Raw genomic sequence first — 25,990 nt, 5'->3', positions numbered from 1 at the left:
AACAGATTTCAAATATAATTCTCCTGTCAAGCAAAGAGAGTGATGCAGACTGGAAATCTACAGAAAACATGTTCAGTGATGAAAAGGGAACTCCTCTGATACACAATTTATAACATTAGTCAGTCTCTCAGGAAAACCACTGAAATCTTATCCAAAAAATAGATGCTTCTTAGTACAGAAATGCAACCTCTTCCCAAAAGCACCCAGCTAGTCTATGCTACTTGTTTCTCCCACCTTCTCTCAAATCTGCTACAAAAATGTAGAAAATTGCTCACTGATTTAGAAACAAAAGAACAATCCCCTCCCCTATTTTTAAGGATAATTTATAACTTATTAAAGTGAATACGTATGCCATACCACTGTATCCAAGTTTGTAATATTTGAAAATATATGCAAAAGCACAACATTAATCATGTGCAAAAGTAACAGTATATGACTCCTTTCAAACAGACTCAAAGGGAGTCATTAACTCTACATGTAACACCATTAAAGTGATTAAAATGTCCTCCTCCACTAGCTATGACATGCTTCTCCCCTTTAAATTACATTGGTAGAGCACTTGCACATCAGTTAAGAAAATGTAGTTAGTAACCCTTTCCTGGTCTAGCAGCTTGAAGAAATTATTCCATATTTAGAATAAACATTACATATTTATAGTGGCAAGATACAGTAGTATTCTTTTAACTGTCAAAGACTGAATTTTCCTCTGGCTGCATGCACCTTACAACTCAAAACATCAGAAGGGTCTCTAGTAAGAAAGACTGTGCTCTTTGTTCAAATGAGGGTAAAAAATTAGTCTAAAATATGGAATAACAAGAGCTAACACAATTGCAGCTTGTACCTTGTATTTGCTGCTGTAAAACAAAGCACCACTGTGAAGACAAGCTCTTGCTTACATGTATTTGCTCTAGATGTATAAAAATTCACAGTCACACAAAACAATTTTTGGTAACTTTTGCATGTAAAAAAACATTTACGATGTGATTTAAACCCAGTGTCATTCCCATTAAAAACTACTCTAGTTTGGCTAGTATCATTGAAGGATCATGACTAGACTAAAGCACAGATTTCTTTTCCAGTTTCTCCTCAGTCATTAGCTCCCAACTATCTTGAGAGAAACACAGTATTAAATATATATTATATGATGATTGTTACTTACAATTAGCTGTTTCAAGCCTACAAATGACTGCTCTACAGAGTTGGCATTTAAAACTTGTCTCTTCACTGCAGCCTGCTCCCCCAAGAAGCGAAGCATTAAGTCTTTTACTGCATCTCCCTTGGTGTTCATGGAACAGAAGAAGAAAACAGATAACAAGACTATTTAAAACATTATTTCAGCAAAATAAAAGGTAGAGTTAAAACTGAGAAAAACAGCTCTCTCCTCTAGAGAAATACACATTTTCCAGTATGTTGTGTGTGAAATAAATATAACTGCACATGTATATACAACATTGGAATGAAAACTACCACATTTACTCCACATAATTTGCTATATCCTTTTTCTGCCATGTATAGGTTTCAGTTAGCATTGACACTTTCAGGTTTATTTGCATCTTACACTGTTATTGTTCACAGACCTTACAAAATACTGCTCAAAGATCTTACAAAACACAGAAAGTTTTATGGGATTTCTGAGGTATGTTAACACTGAAAGGTGCAATCCACTGATCAAAGATAAACATGCACATGATAAGGTAGCCTTAAATACCCACACAAAATAAACTCTGAGAGATCATAAACCAAAGTATACAGCAACCCTTCAAAAAGTGTTCCCAATGTCAAAGGAACTAGCTGTAGGCATCAGTCAGAGAAACGGGGCTGAGCTAAATAGCTTTTTGCCTAAAAAGAAGGTGAACTGCATTTAATACAGTTGAGTTCAGCCATGACAAAGACAACTGACATTAAATGTTTAAACTTTCCCCATGGACAGTGATAGGAAATATATTTCTGTTTTCTGTCTAGTTTCTTAAGGAATGAGAATGGAACTACTTTTTCACTACATGGAAATTTTTTACTTCCAATGATGTCACTTATCCCATGAATGAACAACATATCCACCTCCCAGAAGAGCTCAAAGAATTAAGAAAAGACAGTGAGTGCAAAATGACATAAATACAAAAGAATTTTTAATCCTGCCAAATAACACTTTGGACCCAACAGTACTTTGGTGTAGGAAACAGTACAAATGAATGTAATGAAACAAAGAACAATGACAGAACACAGCAACTCATGAAAAAAAGGCATAACGGAAAGAGCATAAAAAGCAGCACCCAGATTTGTTCTGACACTTGGAGAACACTGGTACATACAATCTTCACCATACACAACCAAGATAGTTTGAAAAAGAATGTTTTTTTAAGAATTGTCAAAAAGTAGCATGTAGCTGAAATAAAAAACATTCAGTATTTTTCTTGGTGTGATTTATCAACACAAACTTGTCTTACAATACATTTGTTATACAAACACTCTCTCAGCAAGCAGGGCAAAAAATAAAGAACCAAGCTCTTCAATATGTCATGTGAAATTTCAGTCCTTCCCTGAAGCACACTTAAAAGTTTATTCACTGCAAATGCATTTTTTAACCAGCTTCTGCATGTATTGGCTTAACACCTTGCATTAACATTTAGCATTAGCAAACTATTCATATAAAAGCTATAACGACCACTGTTGGAACCTGCTTTAACATTGAAAACATACCTCCCACAAATGTTTCAGTTGACATTTCAAGTACTCTTCAATTACAGTTTCAGTTAAATACGTGATTTGCAGTACTAGAAGGGTATGGAACAATGATATCAAACCAGGAAATGCCAAGTCAGTCGAGGCATGCACTCAGGCCACTGAAAATCAGTAACTGAAAGCAAGGAAAGTTGTCTGAACATAAAGCACTTCAAAACTTGTCCCTGTGGACATGTCTAGGAGATTACTTATAAACAATGAACAAAGCAGCAGGAATACCCTGTAATTCAATTAATGATTTTACGTTAGGTCTTTTATAAAAATACATCACATGGACATTGCCAAATATCTTCTTTTCACTTATGTACTAAATTATAGGTCTGCATATATACACATGCCCAGATTTAGGGCATCATTGGCAGAAACAAGCCTTTAATCCTTGATTAGACTGAGGAAGGTGAGAGAGAACTATTGTAAAGAAGGAAGCCTGCAAAACGGAGACCCTCATTCTGGGAGACTGCAGAAGGAATCATTCCTTCTGTCTAACCAATTAGCTGTTAGGAGAGGAAGAGTATACACTGGAATAACTCATCAAGGTCTAAGGGATATTTTGGGCAGGATTGGAGGAGGAATAGTTTTCTATCACAGTGTTTTCTTTCATGCTAATTATTGGGCTCTGTGATAACAAACAAACGTTTTAAGATAAAACTAACCCAAGAAGTAACAGCAGCGTGGTATATCTATACTGGTATTTATTGCTTGTGACAGAAACCCAAGATTTGCCAGATAATTCAGCTACAAATCTGGACCTGATTCACTCCAGAAACTTTTCTGATTGCTCCTGCAGATTGAGAAGTCACTGCAGACTGCTCTCTGCTTGTATTTGACTATTGACTGATGGTCTTTGTTACGCATAATTAAGGATTAAAGTATCCAAACCCTGAACACCATCTATCTAAACAACAATTCTATTATCCAGAGGCATAGATATCAAAGAATAGGATTAGCCTGTTTCAAGTGAAAAACCAAAACATTATGATGGTTAGCTTGGCTGAGCAGCCAGGATAAAACCGCTACATGAGAAATCCTGAATAGACCCAAGTGAAAATTCTCAAATTCTGAAAAAAATGCTTTCTGCCTTCTCACCAGTTAGAAATTCTGATAGAAGACAAAAAAAAAAAAAAAAGACTTTTCACCACTACGTTGTTTGCTTCATGACCTTCTCCCGAGTTTTTAATTTAATTTAGGGGTTTTCCCTTCCAGCAGCTTGCTGCAGCACTCAATCTTTCTTACAGATTATCCCTTTGCATTGCTTAGGGAAGATAGAAATGATGCAATTACAGTCAGTGTTAACATTATTGAGACCACTGTGAATATGAGTGAAAAAAAAGTTATTTCTCACTTGACTGCAACAGTGAATTCCACAAGCAAAGTGGTCTGCTCTTAGACTCTGTAGCACAGCTTAGAGAGTTTGTATATATTCCAAATGTGAGAATTATCTTACTAACTCAGAGGACCAGAAATAAAGTATTTAAAAATACAACCAGTTTTGGCTTCTGTGGAAACTGTCAACGCTGGTTTTCAATGTACCAAACAAATGTCACTATGAATAAATCAGATCTGGTTTTAGCCTCTTCCTGTACAAGGCAGCAGTGACACTGCATTCTCTAATTAGCACTGCACTAATACACACAAGGTGACCATCAGAAACAATGCAAAGCACTGTGATACAGATTACTGGACAGCCCTCCTACAATAATTCTAAAATATAATAATAGATGAAGATACAGTAATAGACTCTTACCTGAATATTATCGAATTTTAATCCAGGCATGGTGAGATTCTCTTTATCTATGAACACAGTGCTGTATTGCTGTGTGGCAACTGAAATGAGAACATTTCTTGTTTCCTCACTTGGAATCCAAGCATCATTTCTTCTGTCTAGTTCACTCATATTTAAGGCTGTAGCAAACGGGTCATCACTCCCAGCAAAAACAGCTTGGATTTGTGAGAATGGCTTAGGGGATTGAGTTATTTCTGGAGACGATGGAGGAACACCTGCTTCAGGTCTCCCATTTTGCACAGGGAAAGTAGGGTTGGATGAAGAATCACCTCCACCATTAGAAAGAGAGGACATTTGCTCTGGAACTGAAGAGCTCGCATTGGGATTACTAACAGAAATAAAACTGGATGTGGTAAACGAATCAAAAAAATCAGAAGCTAAAGTATTAGTGTTAACAGTGTCACCAAAGAACTTGCTTAGACTGGGGCTTGGTTGAACCACCTGTGGATTAGACTTCACTGGAGTCTCTATTATACTACTAAAACTGGGAGATTTGACCATCTGAGGCTCAAAACCGTCAGGTAGGAACAACTGTGGCTGAGTACTAGCATTGTTTGCTTGGCTGAAGATGGTGCACACAGGAATGGGCTCAACCTCAGACGATGGTTTGGTAGTAGTGGGTGACAGTATTTGGTCCTCAGATTTGCTTTCATCAATATTATTTGGTTTTGTTTCAACAGGAACGTTGTTTCCCAACTTTGGCTCCTCCTTAACTGCTTCCTGAATTGATTCTTCCTTTAAAGATGCCTGATCATCTGTTCCAATCTCAGAAATATCTTTAGGAGTTTCTTCATGCTCAGTTTCACTCTCATTACTTAAAAACTCTTCTTTATCCACTTCTGCTTGTGTTTTTTGATTATCTTTAGCTTCCATTTGCTCTACAATCTCCTGAAGACAACCAAGTTCACCTGTGTCATCTTCACTGTTGTTTGGTGAATCTGAAATAATGACACTCTCCATCATCTGCTCATTAAGTTTATCTACAAAATTATTTGAGTCCTCTGATACAGTTTCATTCCCTTCAGACTCAAATTCATCTCCACCAAGATCAATGGTTTCCTCATGAAAGAGAATTTCTTCCTGAGTTTTCTGCTGGGTTATGTCTCTGCTGTCACCTTCATCCGAGGTGCTCTTTGCATCTTTAGCCTTGCTTTCATTGTTCTCCATAGTAACTAAAAAAAGAGAAGTCCCCAGCAAAACAAGAATTAGTTTTAATACTTGTATATTGCTCAGGTGTCACAGCGGAACTCCTAAGTATTATACAAATAATGAAATTCTTGCTTTAAAAACAGTTATTTCACGTCTTCCCTTTGACATTTTTCATTTAACATTTAACCAGATTCAGAATTAATTCTGAAAATATTTTCTCTTTATTCTCTCCTCGAGTCATTAAACTACTGAGATTGAAGAGCAAACACCTCCCTCTAAACACAGCTGAAACAATGTAAAATCGTATCATAGAATGGTTTGGGTTGGAAAGGGACCTTACAAGCTGATACGATTCTAAACTCCCAACCATGGGTAGGGACACTTTCCACTAGACCAGGCTGCTCAGAGCTCCATCCCACCTGGCGCTGAACGCCTCCAGGGATGGCACCTGCCCCGCCTCCCCGAGCACCCTCTCCCAACATTCGTGACTCAACATTCGCTACGCTGGTCGCCAAGAGCCGCTCGGTCGCGGTTTCAGCACAGGGAAGCTCACGGCTCAAGGCTACCACCAGCGCAGGCTGCCGAGCACGGGGCCGGCCAAGCAGGAGGGGCGCTCGGCGGCGGCAGCGCCCCGAGTCCCCCGCAGCCCGGGCTGTGCTCGGCGCTGTCACCGAACACCGCGGGCTCCGGCCCGGACAGGAGGCGGGCCCGGCCTCCCTCACGGCCTCCGCCTGGCACAGCCCCGAGGCCGCCCCAGCGACCACCCGCCTACCCGGACGTCCCTCAGGCCGGGCAGCCACCCCTTTCCGTCCCGTCCCGTCCCGTCCCGTCCCGTCCCGTCCCGTCACCTCCGCGCCGCCGCCACGTCCGGCGCCGCTCCTCCGCACTGCGCCTGCGCGCGGGCCGGGCCGGGCGGGGCTGCGCGCGCGCAGTTTCCGGAAGCGGCCGAGGACGGGCAGCGCCGAGGACCAGAAAGCTTCAGACGCGACGGGCTGCCTGGCCGGGCTGGGGGTCGCGATGGAGGACGACGCGCCGGTGATTTATGGGCTGGAGTTCCAGGTGGGCGCGAAAGGAGCCTGAGGGAGGGTTGGCAGGTGCCGGCCCTGCTTCCGAGGGGGCGCTGGCCGCGGGGTAGGGTGTTGTAGAGGGGCAGGGGAGAGCCCACCGGGAGAGACCGGCGTACCCTGCCGTTCTCCCCCGAGCTGGCGCCGGGAGCACTGCGGGCACCGCCGGGCTGGAGGCTTCTGGCAGCCGCGTTGGGTGTTTCGGGCTGCCTGGGCAGCGGCCGGCAGTCGATCCCCGCTCAACACGCGCTGTTCGCCGGGCAGGGCAGGGCAGGGCAGGTGCGGCCCGGCAGGGCTCCTTCTCCGGGAGCCTGGCGGCTCCTGCCCGCTCTCCGGCCGCGCTCCGCCTCGGCTCAAGGCTTGCTCCGGCGCTGGAGCGGTGCCGCAGTGCCGCCAGTGCCAAAGGCATCCTGATTCTGCCTTGTCAGAAAAAAAATAAGAATTGCTTTTCTGAGGAGAGAGCATGAATGTGTTTCCAGTAAGTTGCAAATGTTAATTGGTTATGCCCTGCTGTAAATCTGGGTGAACTTTGTGGGATGTTCCTATGCAGTCCATGTCAGTGCATTTGTCCAACGAAACAAATCTGTCCATCATATTAGTATTTTATGGCTGTCAGGAAATGGGACTGTGCAATTTAGAAACTTATTGGTCATCTTCTTAGAGGAACAGAGGTGTTGTGTTTAATGAGGTTTCCGCAGGTTCTGGGAAAGCAGAGTGAGACGGACCTTCATTCATTCTTCCTCCAAGGACTTTACTCAGCTGTTGTGTTCTCTTTGGCAACAGCTGGCTTGTCGTCACTGCCATTAGAGCAGTAATGCTGCAGAAGAAAACCAGCACTTTCTAATAGAGCAATTCGTTATACATTAGATGTAGCAATGTAAATATCTGCATGTTTTGTGGTTTGGGGTGTTTTTTGGCACCTTTACTAAAGTGCTCTTGAAAAGTAGTTTAAAACAGTTCTTTATAACAAATGGCCTGTGTACTGAGTAGTGTGCTCTACAGTCCTGACTTTACCAATAGATCCTGTTAGCAAATTTTGTATTTGGTTTTCCTCTTGTATAGGAGCTGGTACGTAATATTCACCTGTACTAAATGTCAAATCTACTGAAGTCTGATAGTATGCTGTCTGTATTGTATGATACTATTTTGTGATTGGTTAGAGATGACTGTAACTTGTACTTTAAAATTAATGAAACTTACACTTAAATTGCTTTTGCAGAAGACAGTATATGTCCTGTATTTAATAAAATTAATGGCTTCTTTCTAGTAGGTCACATAAAATTATTCTTCCAGAAATTTGGGAAAGCTAGTGTATGTTGTCTGGGATCTCCATGGACCTGTGTACCCTGCCCCTCCAAACCCTAGATCTCCTACAAACTTCTTCTTTCCTGTGGAGTGTATAACTTCGTGGAGTTGTCTGCTGGGAGGATAAAACAAAAGGATGAATAAAATGACTGTAATAAAAGGAAGTTGATGTCGATACAGATCAATTAGGGAGATGGTGAGGAAAGAAGAAATGATTTATGGGTAAGTCAGAAAGGGAATGTAGAGATGAAGGCTCTGTTTCTAATCTCCATTAACTCCCAGTGTGGCTTTAAAACAAATTTTGTCTCTGTACTTTTTGAAAATGGAGAGACACTAATATAGAAACTTAAACCTAAAACTGATCTGGTTTTTCCAGCTTACATCTCCAGGTCTAATAAGAAAGATTATTATTTTTTTAAGCATTATTTCTTCTGTGTTGCTAGATAATAATGGTTAGCTGCATCATCACAATCACTGCTTTTTGTCCAAAAGCATCTCTTCAGACTAATTTCTCACCCAAGTTTAAAAAATTTTGTCTTTGCTTCTTGTGTTTGGGATTCCAAGTCAGTAAAAGTTCATCTGTGGCCACTGATGGAGAAAGTGTAGTCATGCTGGTGTGCTTTTCATCTGATCCAGTGTGACTATGTTTATAGGAATGTAAAGCTGATTCCTTCTAGAATGCTATCCACCAACTAACTTAAAATTATTTCTGCATGATTTCTGTTCATTTCTATGTGCAGAAAGTGTTCTGATGTACTGGCATATGTAAGGTAACTTAGAGTAATGAACAAATACATTTTTCTCTTTTTTAATCTCTTGTGTGTGGCTGTGAGCTATATGAACACTGTACAGACATGCGAACTATGTGTGAATTTCAGGGTATATGACTCTTTTTGTGGCTTCTAAAAAGACAATCTCACCCTAGTTGCTCTGATTGTCTGACTGCAGTGAAAATGAGAAGGTTACAGGGTGGGTGGTGAATGAAAATGTGAGATACTGCTTGAATTAAGGTACTGAGTGCTGTGGCTGTGGCTCATGATGATGAATACAAAGCAACAGCAGTAGCTGCAGAACATTTCACTGCCAAGGTGGTTCTTCTAAAAGGAACCTTAGTGGAATTCATCAATATCCTTAATTATAGGAATGTGATGAATGAGATCCTAGGAATATTGCTAAGTGCTGGTTTTTGTCGGTGAAATTATGTCCTTCTTGTCCTGTGTAGAGTTGACGTGGGCTTTGCTGTCTCACCTGGAGTGCCTGGTATGTTTACCCTGTGTTGGTTGAATTGGCTTTCATTTTCAGGCAGTCACAATTTTCCCCATGCTTTTCTTGACGGTTTAAACAGTGACATTTTGAGCAGGTGTGTAAGCACCACTGAATATCTCAAAATACTATATTTGCCTTAGTTTAAGGTTGACTGGATAATGTTTATAGCCCTGGAAATACGCAGTGTGGAGAGGTGCTTCCTGGGACAGGTATTTGGCTCAAGCCTGCATCTTGTTTGTTTAAAAGTATGCAGAAGCCAGCCAGCGTAATGGGCTGATGGAAGAGGAACACGGCTTACGCCAGAGTGATAATTTTGGAGTGTGTGTTTGGCACATTTAATGGATTTTGGGGATACCACAACACTGAGCTGAATTTCAGCATGCCAGATACTCCTACTAGACGTTGCATGTCAAAAGTACATAGACTTGCGAGGAGAAGGATAATGAGCAGGAGGCAAGGACAGCAGAAAGACATGTGTCTGAGCACAGGGCCTGCTGCTCGTGGGCAGCGTGAGCAGCACCCTGAGACGGGGTCTGGATGAAGCAGGCTTGAAAAAAGTGCATTAATGCTTTGTCTCAAGTTAGTTTCTGCATTGTGGTCATCATGCTTCTTGAATAAGTGATACTTGGCCCGTATTGTGTTGTCTGTTAGTTGTTAACAGGTTTTATGAATCTGAGCAGAGACTATTGATTTTTAGGACTTGCCTGCTTGCAAGAATAAGATGAAACTTCATTTCCCTAAAACTAAATGCGATTTCTTAGAGTAAGAAACCTAAAGTGGTGCAGAATACCAACTGAAATAAATCATAGAAGACCTGTGACCAATGTGTGTATACCTATTGTCATTTGAGAATAGCTCAGCTGTGATGGAGAAGAATCCAGCTGTAGATTTATTAGAAGTGGTAAAATGGGTCTTCCTTTGAAAATGTGTTTCACTGTGAGCTACCCAGGGAAAGCTGTGCTGGCTTTCACACTGGGCTGTATTCCCAGGATGGGAGAGAAGGGCTTATAGCTCCTGTTGGCTATAGTGGTGTTTTCTTCTCTGGGAGAAGCTTTTGTGGTCTCCTGTGGGTTCAGAGGGAGCGGCCTAAGCAGAACATACATTACAATTTTGGCCCAGCTTTAGCAATGTCTTTGGAAGATTTACTTTGAAATGTGAATCAGTTTAAAAACCTGCATAATAATATCTTACTAAAATTCCTTTTGTGTCAGTTCTTTTTCTTCTCTAAGATTACTTGCCTCATGAGTGCCAATCCTGTATATTTTAAACCTTGGTGGTTTAAAGTGTTACTAGAGGAACAAAAGCAGCTAAGTGGAAAAGCTCTCTTAACAAATCCCCTGAAGATCTTCATAATGCATGAAGTGGAACAGTTGGCAAGTATTTTTTTAGGACCCTCAAGCAATTAGTAGGATCTTCCTAATGATAGGTATGGTACAGAATAATGACAATGTGAAGATAGAGTTAAGTGAACTTGAAGGAACTATTAAGTAATGATTGTTACCTTCATGACAAATGAATGGGTTTTCTGAGGATGATTGTGCTATGCACAGCTTTGTGTGCAGGTTGCATTTGTTGCTGTGAGGGTTTACAGAATCTGTCAGCCTTTGGAATAGGGTCAGTGCACTAAATACATCAGGAGTGGAAATTTTTATGCTGTGAAAGACTTGGGGAAAGCAGCTGTCTGAGAGCATTGAAGGTCACCTGGGCATGTGTGCTGCCAACCTTTTCACTGATAGTCACTGCAGCTTATTAGAGTCACTGAGAGGGTCTCCTACTGTGGTGGGAGAAACAAGGCTGTCTTACCCAAGTAAAAATCAAAGTGTACTTACTGGAAAATTGAAATTGTGCCAGAAGGCAAAAATAACATTCATGGCATTAGCAGCCTGGGGCTTGTCTAGTGGGGGGCAGGGAACTTGTATTTTGCCTCCAGAATGAGACATCAGCAAATCCAGCTCCCCACCCCAAGTAGCAGTATGCTAGTTCTGGTTTTCAGCATCAGCAGATGGTCAAATAACTTTAAATTCAGATTTAGGGACTGCAAGTCAAATAATGTGTCTTTACATTTTGCATGGAAAGTTCATGGTTTGTTAATACAGGTTGATTGTATGAATTTCAAATGTTGCCTAGTTTGTAGAATAGTTTTATTAAATGTAATACAAATATTCAAATGTTGGGGTCTGTTTGTTTTCTTGTTTGTTAATACCAAGCCAGTGCAGTGTATCAGCATGACAACATATGTATTGAAGAAGTACTTTTTTGTATATTAATTCCCAAAAGAGAAGCCATCAAATTACCAAAACAAACAAGCAAATAACCCCCCACCCAAAAATAAAAAAACCCTGAAAAAACCAGAACAACCACAACCCCCCAGAAAACCCCCCAATAAAGTCCAACAAACAAAACCAAAAAACCAACAAACCTAAACTTTGGTGCATTTGGTGGGTATTTCAAAAGATGCTGAGGAGTGAAAGTTTTTCAGAAGAAATTATGAACTCAGTGTAGAGAATCAGTGCATTGCAATTCCATAATGCACCTAGTTGAAACCAATCTCCACCCTTTTGAGGTTTCTCATTGTGTTTGTCTGGATTATCTTGCTGTTGTCAAGGACAGTAGATTCTGCTCTAGTTCTTTTTCTCAGCGTTTTTTATTATTCTGCAGGTCACCTAAGCTTTAAGGGTGAGGTAGAAGGTGATCTTTGCCCAAAATTGCACTGAGCATGGTGTAGGCATAGACATGATGCCCAGTCTCCAGTTAGTCTTAACTGCATTCTGCTGCAATGATTGTTGTTTCTTGTGCTTTATTTTATTGCTGCTGTCTGTCACACTTGTATTCTAGGGTTTTGAATGTCCTTTACACATCTATTTTTTGTAGTGGATTTGGAATTCAATCTTTGTCCTGTTTTACAAAACTGCTTTAAACCATGCACATTCCCTCATATGGCTGTTAATAAATATAAAGTTTGGACATGTAGCCAAAAAGTTCATTGTGGGGTTCACAATGTTTTGCTTGCTAATATTTTTTCCCTAGTGTTAGGCCTTCTTTAAAAATGAAATGATGTAATTGCGTAAGTTGTTTCATTGTCTGACACTATCAGTTAGTTGGGACATGACAGCATGTGTGAGGATTACTTGTTTTCTTACTGTTTGCATCTTTCAGATGTGTATTCTGGATATTTTCTAAGCATTATGGCAATTTTCTTAGTAATAGTTTAATATCTTGGGTAGAATCATAAAATGGTTTGAGTTGGAGCACACCTTAAAGATCATGCAGTTCCAACCCCTCCCTGCCATGGACAGGGACACCTTTCACCAGACCAGGTTATTCAGAGCTCCATCCAGCCTGGTCTTGAGCACTTCAAGGGACAGGGAGTCCACAACCTCTGTGAGCAACTTGTTCAGTGCCTCACCATCCTCACAGTGAAGATTTTTTTTTTTTAATATCCAATTAAACTGCCTTCCTTCAGCTGAAGCCCATTCCCCTTTGTCCTATCACTATGTGCCCTTGTGAAAAGTCTCTTTCCAGGTAAGCCCAGTAGTAAACTCTTTTTTGGCTATATGCAGTTTTGTGTTCTGTAGTGGATTAATCAATATTTATTTTACTATTCATTTTTGCTCATTTTCTATTGATGAGCTGCAGTCATAAGTCAGGATGCTTTGTGAAAGATGCAATTTGCAACCTGCTGTGACAGGTTACAGTGCAAGATTATAAACTTAAGGTACTTTCCTGTATTTTTACAGTGCTCCAGATTCAGCTGTATTGTTCATTAAAAGGACTATTTGGTGTCTTCATCTGTTGAAAGAACTTCGTTTTCTCTCAAAGTAACTCAGAGAAGACAAAATGACACATATCTTCGTGCAGGAGACAACTGAAAGTCCATTGTACTGATATTTATGTTATGAATCAGAGTCTTCCTGATTTCTTAATGCTTGATGAGTTTGAACTTTGTATCCTATGTATGGATGATGCATGTTTTTTTTGTCGGAGAGTAAACAATAATGTGTTTCTTGTGAAAGGTGTTTAAATATATTTTTCTCATGCCTTTGATTTTTTTTCCTTTCTTTTCTGCAAGGTGGAAAATAAAATATTTTAAGCAAGAGGTTGAGAAGCTGGGGACGTAAATGTTACTGTGTATTTACACAATTTTATTTTAGGCACTTTGTGTCCAACTTGATGCATTTTTGAAACAGCATGATGAGACCGACTAGAAAAGCTTTTAAAGGGCTGGAAACCCCTTTTACTTCTTTATTTTATTAAATATTCTGGTGGTCTCTAGTTCTCTTTAATGTGTAGAAACAACAGAATCTTCTTTGATTGAAGGAGATACATAGCTGTTGGTTTATTTCTAGTGTTTTCTCAAAATAATTGAAAGCAGGTCTTTTGAATGCAAAGAATCTCTTGCCAAAGATCTGCAAAAGTAAGCTCTGTTAAAGACAAAAGGTTTTCTGCAATCATCTTGGTGGACTTTAGTTTTGTCTGTCAATCAGAAACACCCTCTAGGCTTGTTATAGATGAGTGCTGCATAAATAAGAAAGTAAAGCCTATTGGTATGGATGCACACTGATATTTTATCTGCATTTGAGTGTTTTGAACACAAACTACTCATTATGTTCTCTACTGTTTTTTTTTCCCTCTATATAGATATTGTCAATGTAATAGCTATATTAGCCTATACCTTACTAAGCTTGTTGCATTTTTTAACTTTTTATTCTCCTTCTTATGCAAGGTACTACACTACCTAAATCACACATCAGATACCAGAAAAGAAGTATCTGCTCTGTACGAGTCCAGAGATGATTCTGAAAAATTAGTTTTTTCTTATTGCTATTGCCAGACAATGGCCTGCATGGCTTTGCTTTATTTAAGGAAAATAAAATATCTTCAAGTTGCTTTTCTGGAATTAAAATGCTCTAAATTTGGATATTGTGATATAATATATTCCAGATATTTCCTTTCAAGCTTTTAGGCATCTTTTTAATATCAATTTAAAAAGAAATTTCAAATAGAATGATATTGAAGTTTCCTGAATCCAGAAGGTAACAAGCTGCATGACAGGATGGCAGTAAGAAGAGCCATTCAGCAGTTACCTGAATCGTTCAGAAAGATTTGCCTGCAATACAGGCTTTAGTGTCTGGAGAGAACTGAGCTATTTTATGCCAAATAGGATGTGAATTGTGGAGATTTATTTTTAGATTAAAAAAATTCATATGGGACAATATCATTAAGGGTATCTTTTGCATGGAGAAGTAGCAGATATTCCTCACAGTTAATTTATGGTTGCTCAAAATGCCTTTGAGCATTAGTTTACCTTCCATTTACTCAAAATTATCTAAGAGAGTCTCTAGTAATGACTAGTGCAAACAAGCAACTGTGGGTTTAGTTCAAGCTGTACTTTATTTATCACTGTTTCCCATGGCTCTTAACTGTTTTGTTTCACTCTTCCAAGGCTGTGGTTGGTGCAAGTTGAAGAAGCGAGGCAGAGAGTCTAGAAATACCGTTAACGTAATACAACAAAGAAATAAGATTATGACAAAAGTTTCATAGGTAAATAACAAATTATTTCTCCCATCATTCGGACAATTCTTGTCTCTAATGGACTGCAGTGGAAAAGGATTGGTGTTTAATTTGCTTCTAAAATTGATGGTTAATGGTGAGAAAAAATTAATTTTTATACAGGCATATTCAACCTGAGCGATGTGAAAACCTCTGTAAGAATGGTCTCTTTCTTGGATATTGTATTGTTTTCCAACAATAGTTTAAAACTATCCACTGTTCTATGGAGTTTTTCCGGATGATGAAAGAAAATTACTTTGTAAGAGCTGCTGCATTTAATGTTATCACGGTTATAAAGAAGATCAGGTAATGTATTTAGCACCTGTGTGTTCCCCAATCCTCACAAATACAAGAAATTGCACAAAAAATGTATTAAGCAAAATGGACATAAAGGGCAGGAAAGTCTGCAGTTTGTAAGTGTGTAATGCATAAAATGATAATTGCTATATAAGCTTCAAGATTTTTTCTGAAATTAACGGATTTTATTAATTGTACTTTTCTAATGGCTTTCTTCTTCCCTAGGCACGAGCTTTAACACCTCAGACAGCAGAAACAGATGCAATAAGATTTTTGGTTGGAACACAGTCTCTTAGATATGATAATCAGGTAATTTTTCTGTCAAATGTCAGTTGTAATTTTCACCTCTTTTTGTAACATTGTTCTAATATCATTCCTCTTCTTTCTCCCCCCATTGAATATGAACATTAATTGATAGTCAAGTTGAAGACTTCTGTGGGTAGAAAGTAAAAAAATTGGTAAGAAATGTAGGTGAATGAAAGCTGTGTGTATTTTCTGAAAATCATATTGCTCTTCTAAATTGTGTGACTAAATCAGATTGGTTTAGTAAAGAAACTGTCATATTTTTGTTAATTTGAATGTATAGATGCTCTGGAGCTATCTTTAAATCTGGAGATACACAATAAAACAAAACTCTTTAAGCTTTAATTGCTTCTAATGGGACTCCTGATACATGCACAGTTCAATGAAGATTCATAAACTGAATTTTTCAATATTCATTATTGGCAATCAGCTGTGTACTTTCTGATTGTGAGTTTAACAGTTCAAGCTAAAATTTGAATGACTGTCATGGCCCAGTTTCTATTGGGCTGTTTCTTCTGCATTTAGGTGTAGGAGTTGTAATTATGCAGAAATTTCAATTTTTGTGACTGAATTTCAGTAAAAATCATACTGAAACAAGTTCTTGAGGCTGAGTTAGAAAGCTGTAGTGAGTGCAGGTGGTAAGGTTTGGGTAGCAGGAGAGCTGCTGTGGTGGCCTCTGAGAAGAGACCAGAGGCTGCCTGTGCCAAACAAGGCTGGTTCCAGTGAATCCACTCCAGGACACAGGTGAGTCAGTTTCCCATGAACGCCCTGTGCTGAAGCAGAGGAAGAGAGTGAGATACAAAGAGCATCAGAGAGAAAACACCCATAACCACCACTGCCCCACATCCCCCTGCCCCCCTTGAAAGGCTCAGAGGAGTCTGGGGTGAGGTTCAGCCTGGAAAGTGGGGAACAGAAGATACTTGTTTATTTTAACTGCCAATAAATGAATTCATTCACCCAAGTCAAGTCTATTTTGCCCAGAATATTAGTTTGTAAGTGACCTCCCTCCCTGTAGCTTGGCACATAAACTATCTCACTCTTGTTCTTCCTTGTTTCTCTCTCTTTCCTGGGGAGAGCAGGTGTCTGGGTGGGAGTCTGTTAAACAAGGCTAAAAGCCACCAGAGAAGACCCTGGAATTGAATAGAGTGAGCGACTTTTAAAAATTGCCTGTATGGGCTGCACAAAATGGACTTGGAACCACAGCTTTGGGACGTGTGCTGTCAATTCCCAGTGAGGTTTTGAGTTCATTACTCAATGATAATGCTGGATGAGACTCAAGAAAAGTTATTCCAACTCATTAGGGGGATGGACTATTCAGTTTATTTATATTTCAAGTAATACTTGGGCAAAGAGTAGCAGAAGAAGTGGCAGCAAACTTAGAAGTTTAATACACACAATTTTTTTGATTATGCTGTCTCTTGCTCTTCAAATATTTGGTTATAATAGGTTTTTTTACTGTGATTTCTGTAATGGTTTTACTTCTCAGTCAACTAATTAAATCCTGATACAGAATTGTTATTGAAGAGTGGTTCTCACTTATCAGTAGATAGCCAACAGATTTTAATAATTTGACTTTTCTGATTTTGTTAAGTTTATTGGGTATGTACTGTTTATTTTAGAAATGTTTGCATATGCTTCAACTTTGAGTGTGCTTTTCTTTTAACAATGAATAACATCAACAGTAGAAATGCAGGACAATTCCTATGGTATTAACAAATGTTTGGAGGTTATTGGCCTTTAGCTGTGCCTCAGGCCATCATTTCTTCTCAGTTAGTTCCTCAATCCCCAAGAAGTGCCCTGGGCGTCAGCTCATTATAACTTAATTCAGCTCTAGGTTCTTTCAATTTGCTTAAAAACTTTTTTAGTTACTTGGCCAAACTTAGGAGCTGGTTTGCAACACTTAATACTTTACCAAGTGCTGCACAGTGAGAGGTTTTATCATGTGCAGATTATTTCTTCCCTTCTAGTCATGGGCAGGTGTAGTGCAAATGAAAGCGCAATAATTTTACAGCTGGCATGATAACTTTTGCCTCTTTGAGGTTTTTTGCTGTATGAAGCAATTTTAGGTATTCATAGGAGAATATATTTTAAGTGAAAATATTTTCCTATTAATGCTAGTAGTTCAAAGGAAAGGAAAGTGTTTATAAGATTCTATATTCTGTCAATATTTGACATATTAATAGTGTATAGTACTTGGCATTTGGTCCTCACAACATGCTGCAAACAGTTTAAGTAGTAGCACTGTTTTGTACATGGTGTAGTTTTGGAACTTTTGTCCTCACTACTTTTCTCATCTCATTCTCAGAACTCTTCAAGTTGTTTTCAGTCTTGTGTCTGAGAACCTAAAGTATTAATTTTCATGATTTATGTAATGTATAGCATCCCCTCTACTCAGCGCCTCAAACCTTGTGTTCGGTTCTGGGTTCCTCACTGCAAGGAAGACATTGAGGTACTGGAGAGTGTCCAGAGAAGGGTGCTGGAGCTGGTGACAGGCCTGGGGCACAATTGTTATGAGGAGCAGCTGAGGGAGCTGGAGTTGTTTAGTCTGGACAAAAGGTGGTTGGAGGCTCAGGGAGGGGTGTTATCACTGTCTACAGCTACCTGAAAGGAGGTTGTAGCCAGGTGGGCGTCAGTCTCCCAGGCAACTAGTGACAGGACAGGTGAGAGGAAATAGCCTTAAATTATACCAGGAGAGGTTGAAGCTGGATGTTACGAAAAATGTTTTCGTAGAAAGAGTTGTAAAGCATTGGGATGGACTCCAGAGGGAAGTGGTGGAGTCATCATCCCCGGAAGAGTTCAAGAAATGTGTTAATATGGCACTTGAGGGCGTGGTTTAATGGTGAACATGGTGATGTACAGTATTTGGTATTAGAATATTTTCCATGAAATTTCTGTTGTCCTTAGTATTATGTGAAGTCACTATTCCATATGAAAAATGCAGTTTAGCATGTATTCAAATAAAGTTGAGTAGGAAAATCTTTAGCAAAAAAACATTAGGGGAACTTTTGCAGTTCTTTCTGTTATGCTGATCAGCTTTTTCTGGTAGATGGTGTTGATTGGCATGGCTGTGAAAGATGTAATTTTTCAACTCCCAAGGTATAAACAATACCGTGGCATAAGAATTAAATTTTGTATTTCCTAAAAGTCTCAGTCTGGGCCTTTCATCAGCTACCTGTGTGTTCCACCAGTTAACAGTTGTCCATGTTGTCAGCTGAATCATAAATATAACAGCAGAGAGAAACTGGTTCTCTGTGTCTTCAAAGGGCTTCACATGGGTTAAGGAGAGCTCCCTTATGTGCCAAGTCACTCTTTTAACCTGGTTAATGTAGGAAGAGAATGTGTGTGACTGTAGTAAATGGGGTTTAGCTTTGTGGTTCACTTTCTTGGGTGAGAGACTTGGGTTGAGCTCCCAAAGCAGACTCCAAACAAAAATAAGGTACGAGGTTAAACTGATCTTTTTTGAAAGGCAGAAGTGTCACTCTTTAAGATGGATATGCAGTTGTTGGGGTAGATGGATAGTGTCCTGATTCCTGAGTAGATTCTTGGGCTCAAGGCAGCAAATGAAGTATCAAAAGACAACTTGTTAATCGACTGCAGAGGTGGTTCCATGCCTTTGATGACAAAATGGAAGAATAATACAGGTGATGAGGTTCAGGATTATATATGAAGGAGGAGTTGCTGACGACTAGGTGATAGAGAAAAAGGTAACATGTAAACTCAGCCCCTTTAAAATAACAGTGTTTAGATGGAGTTGTGACCTATATTGCAGCTTCTGTATTTTAAGAAAATCTTCTGTATTTTTTCATAGCTAAGATTTTTGCAGTGATTCAGTAGTAAATTCAGTAGACTTAATTCAGTCACTGTGATAGGATGTCTCTTGGCTTTTTTTCCCCTCTTCACTGTTCACCAAACTTGGAAAATTAATTTTTATTGAGGATACAGTTCTTTAAAATTTGTGAGTCTTCTAAATTTATTTGTCCACTGTTGAGCTTAGGGGAATTAGTCCCATGAGTAAAGTTCCTTCTGTATGTATGCCAGGCTAGAATCTTCCTAAATTTCTTGTATTTTTGAGGTAACTATAGAAAAACAACTGACTAAAAAAAGACAGAAATAATGATTGTAATGTAGACCTACTAAAAAAAACCCCAAAACAACCCATAGCAAAGAAACATGCAACAAACAAAAATTAAAATAATAAAAAGCAAACTTAATTCTGTCTTTTAAAAATATTATCTATATATGTTTTTCTTCATTTTTCAGTATTTTATGTTTCCATTCAGTATAAAAAGATTGAATTTGTATCTTGATAAAGAAACATGACTGCTAAAGTGAACTTTTAAAAGTTTCTTACTGAGTGTAAAGTATTTGCTTCAAAGAAGAGCCCTTTCCCTGTCTCTCCTTCTTTGTCAATGGTGTGAATTAGATGATTTGGATACAAAATTGGTGCAGACATTTAGACTAAGGATTGTTATTGCTGTAAGAAGTGTTGAATTGAAATACATGGCTTATTTACTATTAGCCATAAAATGAAAAATCACCTTCAAGCTTTAAGTTGAAAATTGAGAATAAGCATGGTATTTCCTCAAACAGGGAAATTGCTTGTGTTTTCCTAGAAAAGTTAATCCTGCATGAGATCAATGATTTAGTAAATTGTTAGTAAAACAATTAATTAAAATAGGTATCAGTTATAAAAACCTCATTAAATTGTTCCATGTAGCCATCATGTATAATTAAGACCCACAGGAAAACATTTGAAACTCTAATGTTCTATTTTATTGTATTTGCAGATTCACATCATAGATTTTGATGATGAAAATAACATTATTAACAAAAATGTTCTCCTTCATCAAGTGGGTGAAATCTGGCACATTAGTACCAGTCCTGCAGATAAAGGTGTACTGTCGACCTGCTACAATAAAAGTAAGTCCTTTTTAAATATGCTCAACTTTGATGATGAAAATAACATTATTAACAAAAATGTTCTCCTTCATCAAGTGAGTGAAATCTGGCACATTAGTACCAGTCCTGCAGATAAAGGTGTACTGTCGACCTGCTACAATAAAAGTAAGTCCTTTTTAAATATGCTCAACTTGTGCAAGTGTTTGGATATTTTTGAATAAGCAAAGTTTGAACATCTAGCTATGTGCAAATACTCTAAATTGGAATTATCAACACAGGCATTTCTGAAAAAAACCTGCAACACTTTTACTGATACCTCATTTGTGTCATATCCTTAGGTTATCTTGGTTAGAAGTCAACTTCTGCATTCATATTTAAAAAAGCAGCAAAATAAACCGTATGCTTACCTCATGAATGCAAAGGGTGGCAAATAAAATATATTCCTGTTACTTTATGCATCATTTTCATTGGTTTAAATCTTTGCTTTGGAAAGTGGAAGTAAATGTCTTTCAAAATATGCTGGCATCAAGCTTTATCTAAAGCTGGAGATGAAATTTGTATAACGTTATTTTTCATATGTGAAATGCAGTTATGCCCACAGAGAGCTATAGCTTCTTACCTAAATATCTCTTCAGTAGGAATGCTCCTTGTCTAACCTTACACTGAGTGCACAACTATTGAGATTAAGGATCTCTGTGCAATTCCTGGGTGAGGCAGGTGTGAAGACTTTCTGTCACGAGGCTTGAAAAATCCGTTTGCATCACTTGGGGAAGAAGGGTGATTTTTCTCTTTGTCAAGTAAGAAATCTGAGGTGTCAGTTGAAGTAAATATTATTTCTTCTAGTAAATATTAGTCTGTTTTTCCATGGACATACAGTCCAAAAATATAAGATTACAGGAGTGAGTTTCAGTCTTCGTATATCTGTGAACAGTTGTTGAGATGTGTATTCCTGCTGTTCAGCCTTCTGGTTGTGTTGAGGAGGGGATTCCAGGATTGCTTAGTTCTCCTAATTCTTCTCGATTGAAATAAAACTGCTAAAATTTGAATTTCTTTCACATATCTTAGGATACTTTTTAAAACCAATGATAGAAGATAAGTGAAGTAGATTCTTCTGTTGAAAAGATTGTGGGCATTTTGATTGAGAGCCTTTCCGTGAGATTTCCAATTTCCTTTATTGGACCTATTAAATCATATAAATATTTTCTATTCTCGATTCTTGTGTTCTAGATTTAGTTTATCTGATTTCTTAATATTAAGCTCTATTGCTTATACTTCGTGCATCTTCCTTTAGAATTATCATCCTTTAATGTTCTGCAGAAAGCAAGATCTCATTCTGAAATGGTGATTACTGACTCTAAATAGCAATGTATGGAACTGAAAGGCCACAGTGTGGGTTTCTGGTAATTAGGAATACTGAGTTTCGCAGGCAACTTATTTCAAGTAGTAGACTAACCAAATTAAGGAATAGAAACCTTTACCATGCTTTAATGTATTGCATTTCTTTTGTTATTTTAAAAAGACTCTTAACTCATTCTCTCATTGAAGTACAAGTCAAATGAGATGATTCTGTCAGGATCAGCTGTAAGTATTGTGCCCATCCCTTGTGTCTGAGCCCAGTACTTCTGTCAAGGCTTCAATGTTGTTCACACTGGGAGATTGAAGAAATGTGATGTGTGTCCATTATTAATAGCTATTTTTTGAAGTTGCTTAAAGTGGTGAAATGTGGCATTGAAGAGAAGTGGAATTACATACATTTTGCATTTCCTAGATCACTGGATAAGCTAATGGAATAGGGTGAAATTTCCTTCTTTCCATTAGGAAAGATACAGAGTTTTCTTTTACTCTCTCATATTTGCAAAGAGTTACCATAAATGAGTTATGAAAAAAGATGTAGTAGGTGCAAACAGAAGAGCACTTTTTCACAGCTCTCCTGATCTTTGATTTTTGTTAAGAGGAATTTGCCTTTTATATAGGAAGCTTGGATAATATAAATTTCTTTTCTCAAATGCAGTGAAAAGTCTTTCCACAGTATCCAGTTGTTATCATCCCCTGTTGTGTTATTGCGACATTGAGACTCTTGTTTATTTTTTTAACTTAACTACTTTATAGTTAATATTGCTCCCCCAAAGTCACACCAGCAGTCTTGCTCTGTGTCTTGAAATACAAATGACCTGGTGTTGTTTGCTTCTCTTTTCTCGTTTGGGGATAAAACTTAGCAAAATAATGTAATATTGAAAGCTTTTCATTAATGTCTGCTGAGTGCTAAGAATTCCATGTGGGAAATGGGTGTATTCAGGTGGTAACAATGGGTTATTTCTGGGGTCAAGATTTGAACAAAAAGTTTAAGCAATCTTTGTGTGTTTGAGAAGAGTACTGATGTAATAATGTTTGGAAGTTTTTACTATTCTGGTTGAGAGATGCCTTGAATTGAAATACCAGAAGTCTTAATCAAAACTCAAAAAATCCGCTTGCATGGGGAAGTTCCTACATTTGGTCTAGTTTTTCTTTTTTTTTTTTTTTTTTTTTAATTTATTTCAAAGTCAGTATTTTAACTACTTCTGTAAAATCCCACACCATCATGCTTAGATCTGAAGCTTTTTTCCATGTGTGTGGATATGTAAATGGGTTGTTTTCCCCTGAATCATACAGGTAGGAAACGTTACTCATAACTTGAAATAATCTGCCCCGTCACTCTCTGGGAGCATGAATTTTTTTTTTCTTGCTTCATGGATATGTGAAATATTTTTACTTGTCCTTGACATGTGTAAGTGAAAGAGGAATAAGGAGGTAGAACTTAATAACAATAAAAACCAATGTTTTATTACACCTAGTAAAAAGCAAAGTCATGTACTCATGAGTCATAATAGCTATGCTTCTATGTCACTAAAAATAATTTCCTGGTTGTCCACTGGATTGTTTTCTTTAAGTGCTTACTTTTAAGAAATTCAGTTTTTTTTTCTCTATAAATGGCTAAACTTGCAGCAACCACTCCATTCACCACAATTCAGTCATTGTGTTGAGATGAGCTTTTGCTTTTAGGAACGCTAGGCAAGATATGTCAAAAGTGCCCAGCAAAGCACATTTTGATGATTGAATGCAGATTCCACTCATATTTTTGGCGTTACTGCCATTTTACATAAAGCCCATCAGAATATTTACTATTTACTGACATTGATTCTGCAATAGCTTTAGAAATAGCTTTTAGGTCAAGAAAAGACCGTCCCCCTAAAAAGTAAAATAAGAGGGCTCAGATAACTTTCTTTTTCACAGGAAGTCAGAGAGAAATTTAAATGCTTGCTGGATATGCAATTTGGGAATGATAGTCTCTGAACAGTCAGTAAAATTAAATGGTGCTCTGTGTTCTTTGTTCAAGATATTTTCAAGATATATCAATGTACAATTTGGTTTTAAAAAGGAAAATACCATCCTGACTCTGAAGTCAAAATGAAGCAAACCTTTTTTTGTTAGCATCAGCATTTACTACTTTGTCTAATTTTGACATTGAAAAGATACAAGACTTTATCAATGATGCGTTCTCAATTATGGCATTAACTGGAATAATAATGGTTCCAGTAACATTGGAACAATTGTGTCTTAGGATATTAACCAGAAATTCCATTTTCTAGGACATACTGTCTTTATATAAAGGAAAATTTGTGGAACTGTTTCTCCACCCCTCCTCATGCGCACATATTAAAAATACTGACTTAAAAAAACCCCACATAAATACAAAGGGAGAACTTACTAGTCTCGGTTCCTGTCTCAATTTTAGTGGTCTCTCCACCCCCGCACTGATCACGGATTTATCACTTATAAATTTTATACTGTTTGGATGATACGAGTGATATTATAGGAAGATGATTTTATTCTCAAGTGATAGGTTTACTAGTTATGGATAATCTTGTCTCAACTACAGAAAAGACCAGGAATTTAATATGCTGGAGGCACAGCACTTGCCTGTGCTACTCATTTCTAACATACCAATACTGTGTGCTAGAAATGTGTTAAGACCATCCTGGTGTAACTCACATTGCTAATAGACAATGTGAGTTTTCTTTTTGTGTTTTGAGGAAACACTGAGAAGTAGCTTTTCTTTTTGCAAATACGTTTGGCAGCTATTTGGTGGCATGAGAATTAGGAATGTTGTATTTTATCACAGATTCCCTAACTGAAGAGAGAAAAGTGCATAAATATGTGAAAGAAGCTAGGTATAAGAGGAGAAAATAAGGATTGTAGTCTAAATATCTTGGGGACAGGGGAAGAAGGGTTTGCAAAATTAATATTTGAGGTATCCAGATGAACTCATGCACTATTAGTCAGTTTTGTGATGACATGTTAATGCGTCATTTTTCTCCTTTACTATGGCAAATCAACTGAATTAAAAAGGAGTGTGGGGTTTTCTTTTTCTCCTCTTGAAGAGGATAAGATTGTTGCTGATGGCTTTAAAGTAGGTAAAAATCAAGGGGAGAAATGAGTTTGGTGGTCTTCTAGCTTTAGAAGTTAAGTTAAATTGTTAAAGTTTAGTATGAGATAGATTAGCTTTAAAAAAATCTAAAAATATGGATTCTTGAGAAAGCAACAATTTAGAGATGGTTCTGGATGATGATAAGTGGCAATAAGCTAGAATGCTACAGTTGCATTTTAATTGGTTTAATGCCTAATCTCTGAAAAATTACATGTGCTTATTTGCCTCTGATACTTATTAATATCCTAAAGTTATGTTCAACAAAGCAGAAATCAAGTAATTTGCTTTACAGTAGCCCAGAATTATAATGGAGTATGCTGCATTTAGCAGAAAAATCTCTGTCAGAACAGGGATTCAGGAACCTTACACCTTTCTTCTTTTTTGCTGTTGTGACGAGCTGTAGTTAGTTGACTATTCTCTTTTTTATTACTTTCATTAAATTAAAATGTGACAGGAGTGACACTTCTGTAAAGTGAATAAGGAAGGTGACAAAGTAATTTGGGAGATAATAGCATTTCTTAGTAGAAATGCCCATTTAAATATTGGAAAAGAGGAATTATGGGGTGGGTTGAGGGTCAAGAATGCACCCTCCAAATAATGATATGAACCAATGAGAATAACTGTATACTAGATATAATAATTTTAAAAATTGAGATAAATTAGTCTTCAAGAAGTTGGTATCTATCCAAGAGCTCTCTTTAGCTGCTAAGGGGAAAATTGTTCCACATGTGTATTACTACTTCAAGTTTGAAAGAAGCTTTCTTCATTATTCGGAACAGCATCCTAGCCTACTCTAGAATAATTTTTTCGCTGTGAAAAGGTGAAATGCCAAAACCATGTAAATCACAATAAAGGGGAGTCACTTGGGAACTAGAACAGTGGAGACCTGACAAAGTGCTAGACTCCATTGGAAAGTGATCTGTATACAGTCTTGGTATTGCTCAAGTTTCAGGCTATAGGAGGAGAACTCAGAAAGCTATTTGAATGGACTTTTAATAGTGTTCTGAGGCAACAAAGAAGACTAACAGTCAACAGACTAGGGTGAGTCTAATATAATTTTTGTGTGTAAAGTAGATGATGGAATCCTCTATTCTAGAATTGGCTGAAAAAAATGGGGTCCCTGGATTAATAAAATGATTAACATGATGTTGGATTATACTTGGAAATATG

The 25,990-nt window shown here is 38.0% G+C and overlaps 2 protein-coding genes across 5 annotated transcripts in view; one reads left to right on the top strand and one right to left on the bottom strand.

Annotated features, from left to right (window-relative positions):
* The window catches only part of TRAPPC12 (trafficking protein particle complex subunit 12), a 47,735-nt gene extending 41,131 nt beyond the window's left edge, over nucleotides 1-6,604 (bottom strand). For both annotated transcript variants that reach the window (XM_085056792.1, XM_085056794.1), the window contains exons 1-3: nucleotides 6,520-6,604; nucleotides 4,484-5,694; nucleotides 1,160-1,276 (exon numbers count right to left, since the gene is read on the bottom strand). In XM_085056792.1, the coding sequence (XP_084912918.1) occupies nucleotides 1,160-1,276; nucleotides 4,484-5,689 (1,323 nt within the window). In that variant the 5' untranslated portion in view covers nucleotides 5,690-5,694; nucleotides 6,520-6,604. The remainder of the gene's footprint in view (nucleotides 1-1,159; nucleotides 1,277-4,483; nucleotides 5,695-6,519) is intronic.
* Nucleotides 6,605-6,608: 4 nt separating this feature from the next.
* EIPR1 (EARP complex and GARP complex interacting protein 1) overlaps nucleotides 6,609-25,990 on the top strand; it is a 74,469-nt gene continuing 55,087 nt past the window's right edge. For all 3 annotated transcript variants that reach the window (XM_085056796.1, XM_085056795.1, XM_085056797.1), the window contains exons 1-3: nucleotides 6,609-6,730; nucleotides 15,379-15,462; nucleotides 20,244-20,376. In XM_085056796.1, coding sequence (XP_084912922.1) covers nucleotides 6,689-6,730; nucleotides 15,379-15,462; nucleotides 20,244-20,376 — 259 coding nt within the window. In that variant the 5' untranslated portion in view covers nucleotides 6,609-6,688. The remainder of the gene's footprint in view (nucleotides 6,731-15,378; nucleotides 15,463-20,243; nucleotides 20,377-25,990) is intronic.

Source organism: Lichenostomus cassidix, chromosome 3 (genome assembly GCF_008360975.1).
Source record: "Lichenostomus cassidix isolate B80296 chromosome 3, HeHo_3.0, whole genome shotgun sequence".
NCBI classification, from domain to species: domain Eukaryota; kingdom Metazoa; phylum Chordata; class Aves; order Passeriformes; family Meliphagidae; genus Lichenostomus; species Lichenostomus cassidix.
Note: the sequence above shows the minus strand (reverse complement) of the source record. Positions and strands in the feature narration are given on the sequence as shown.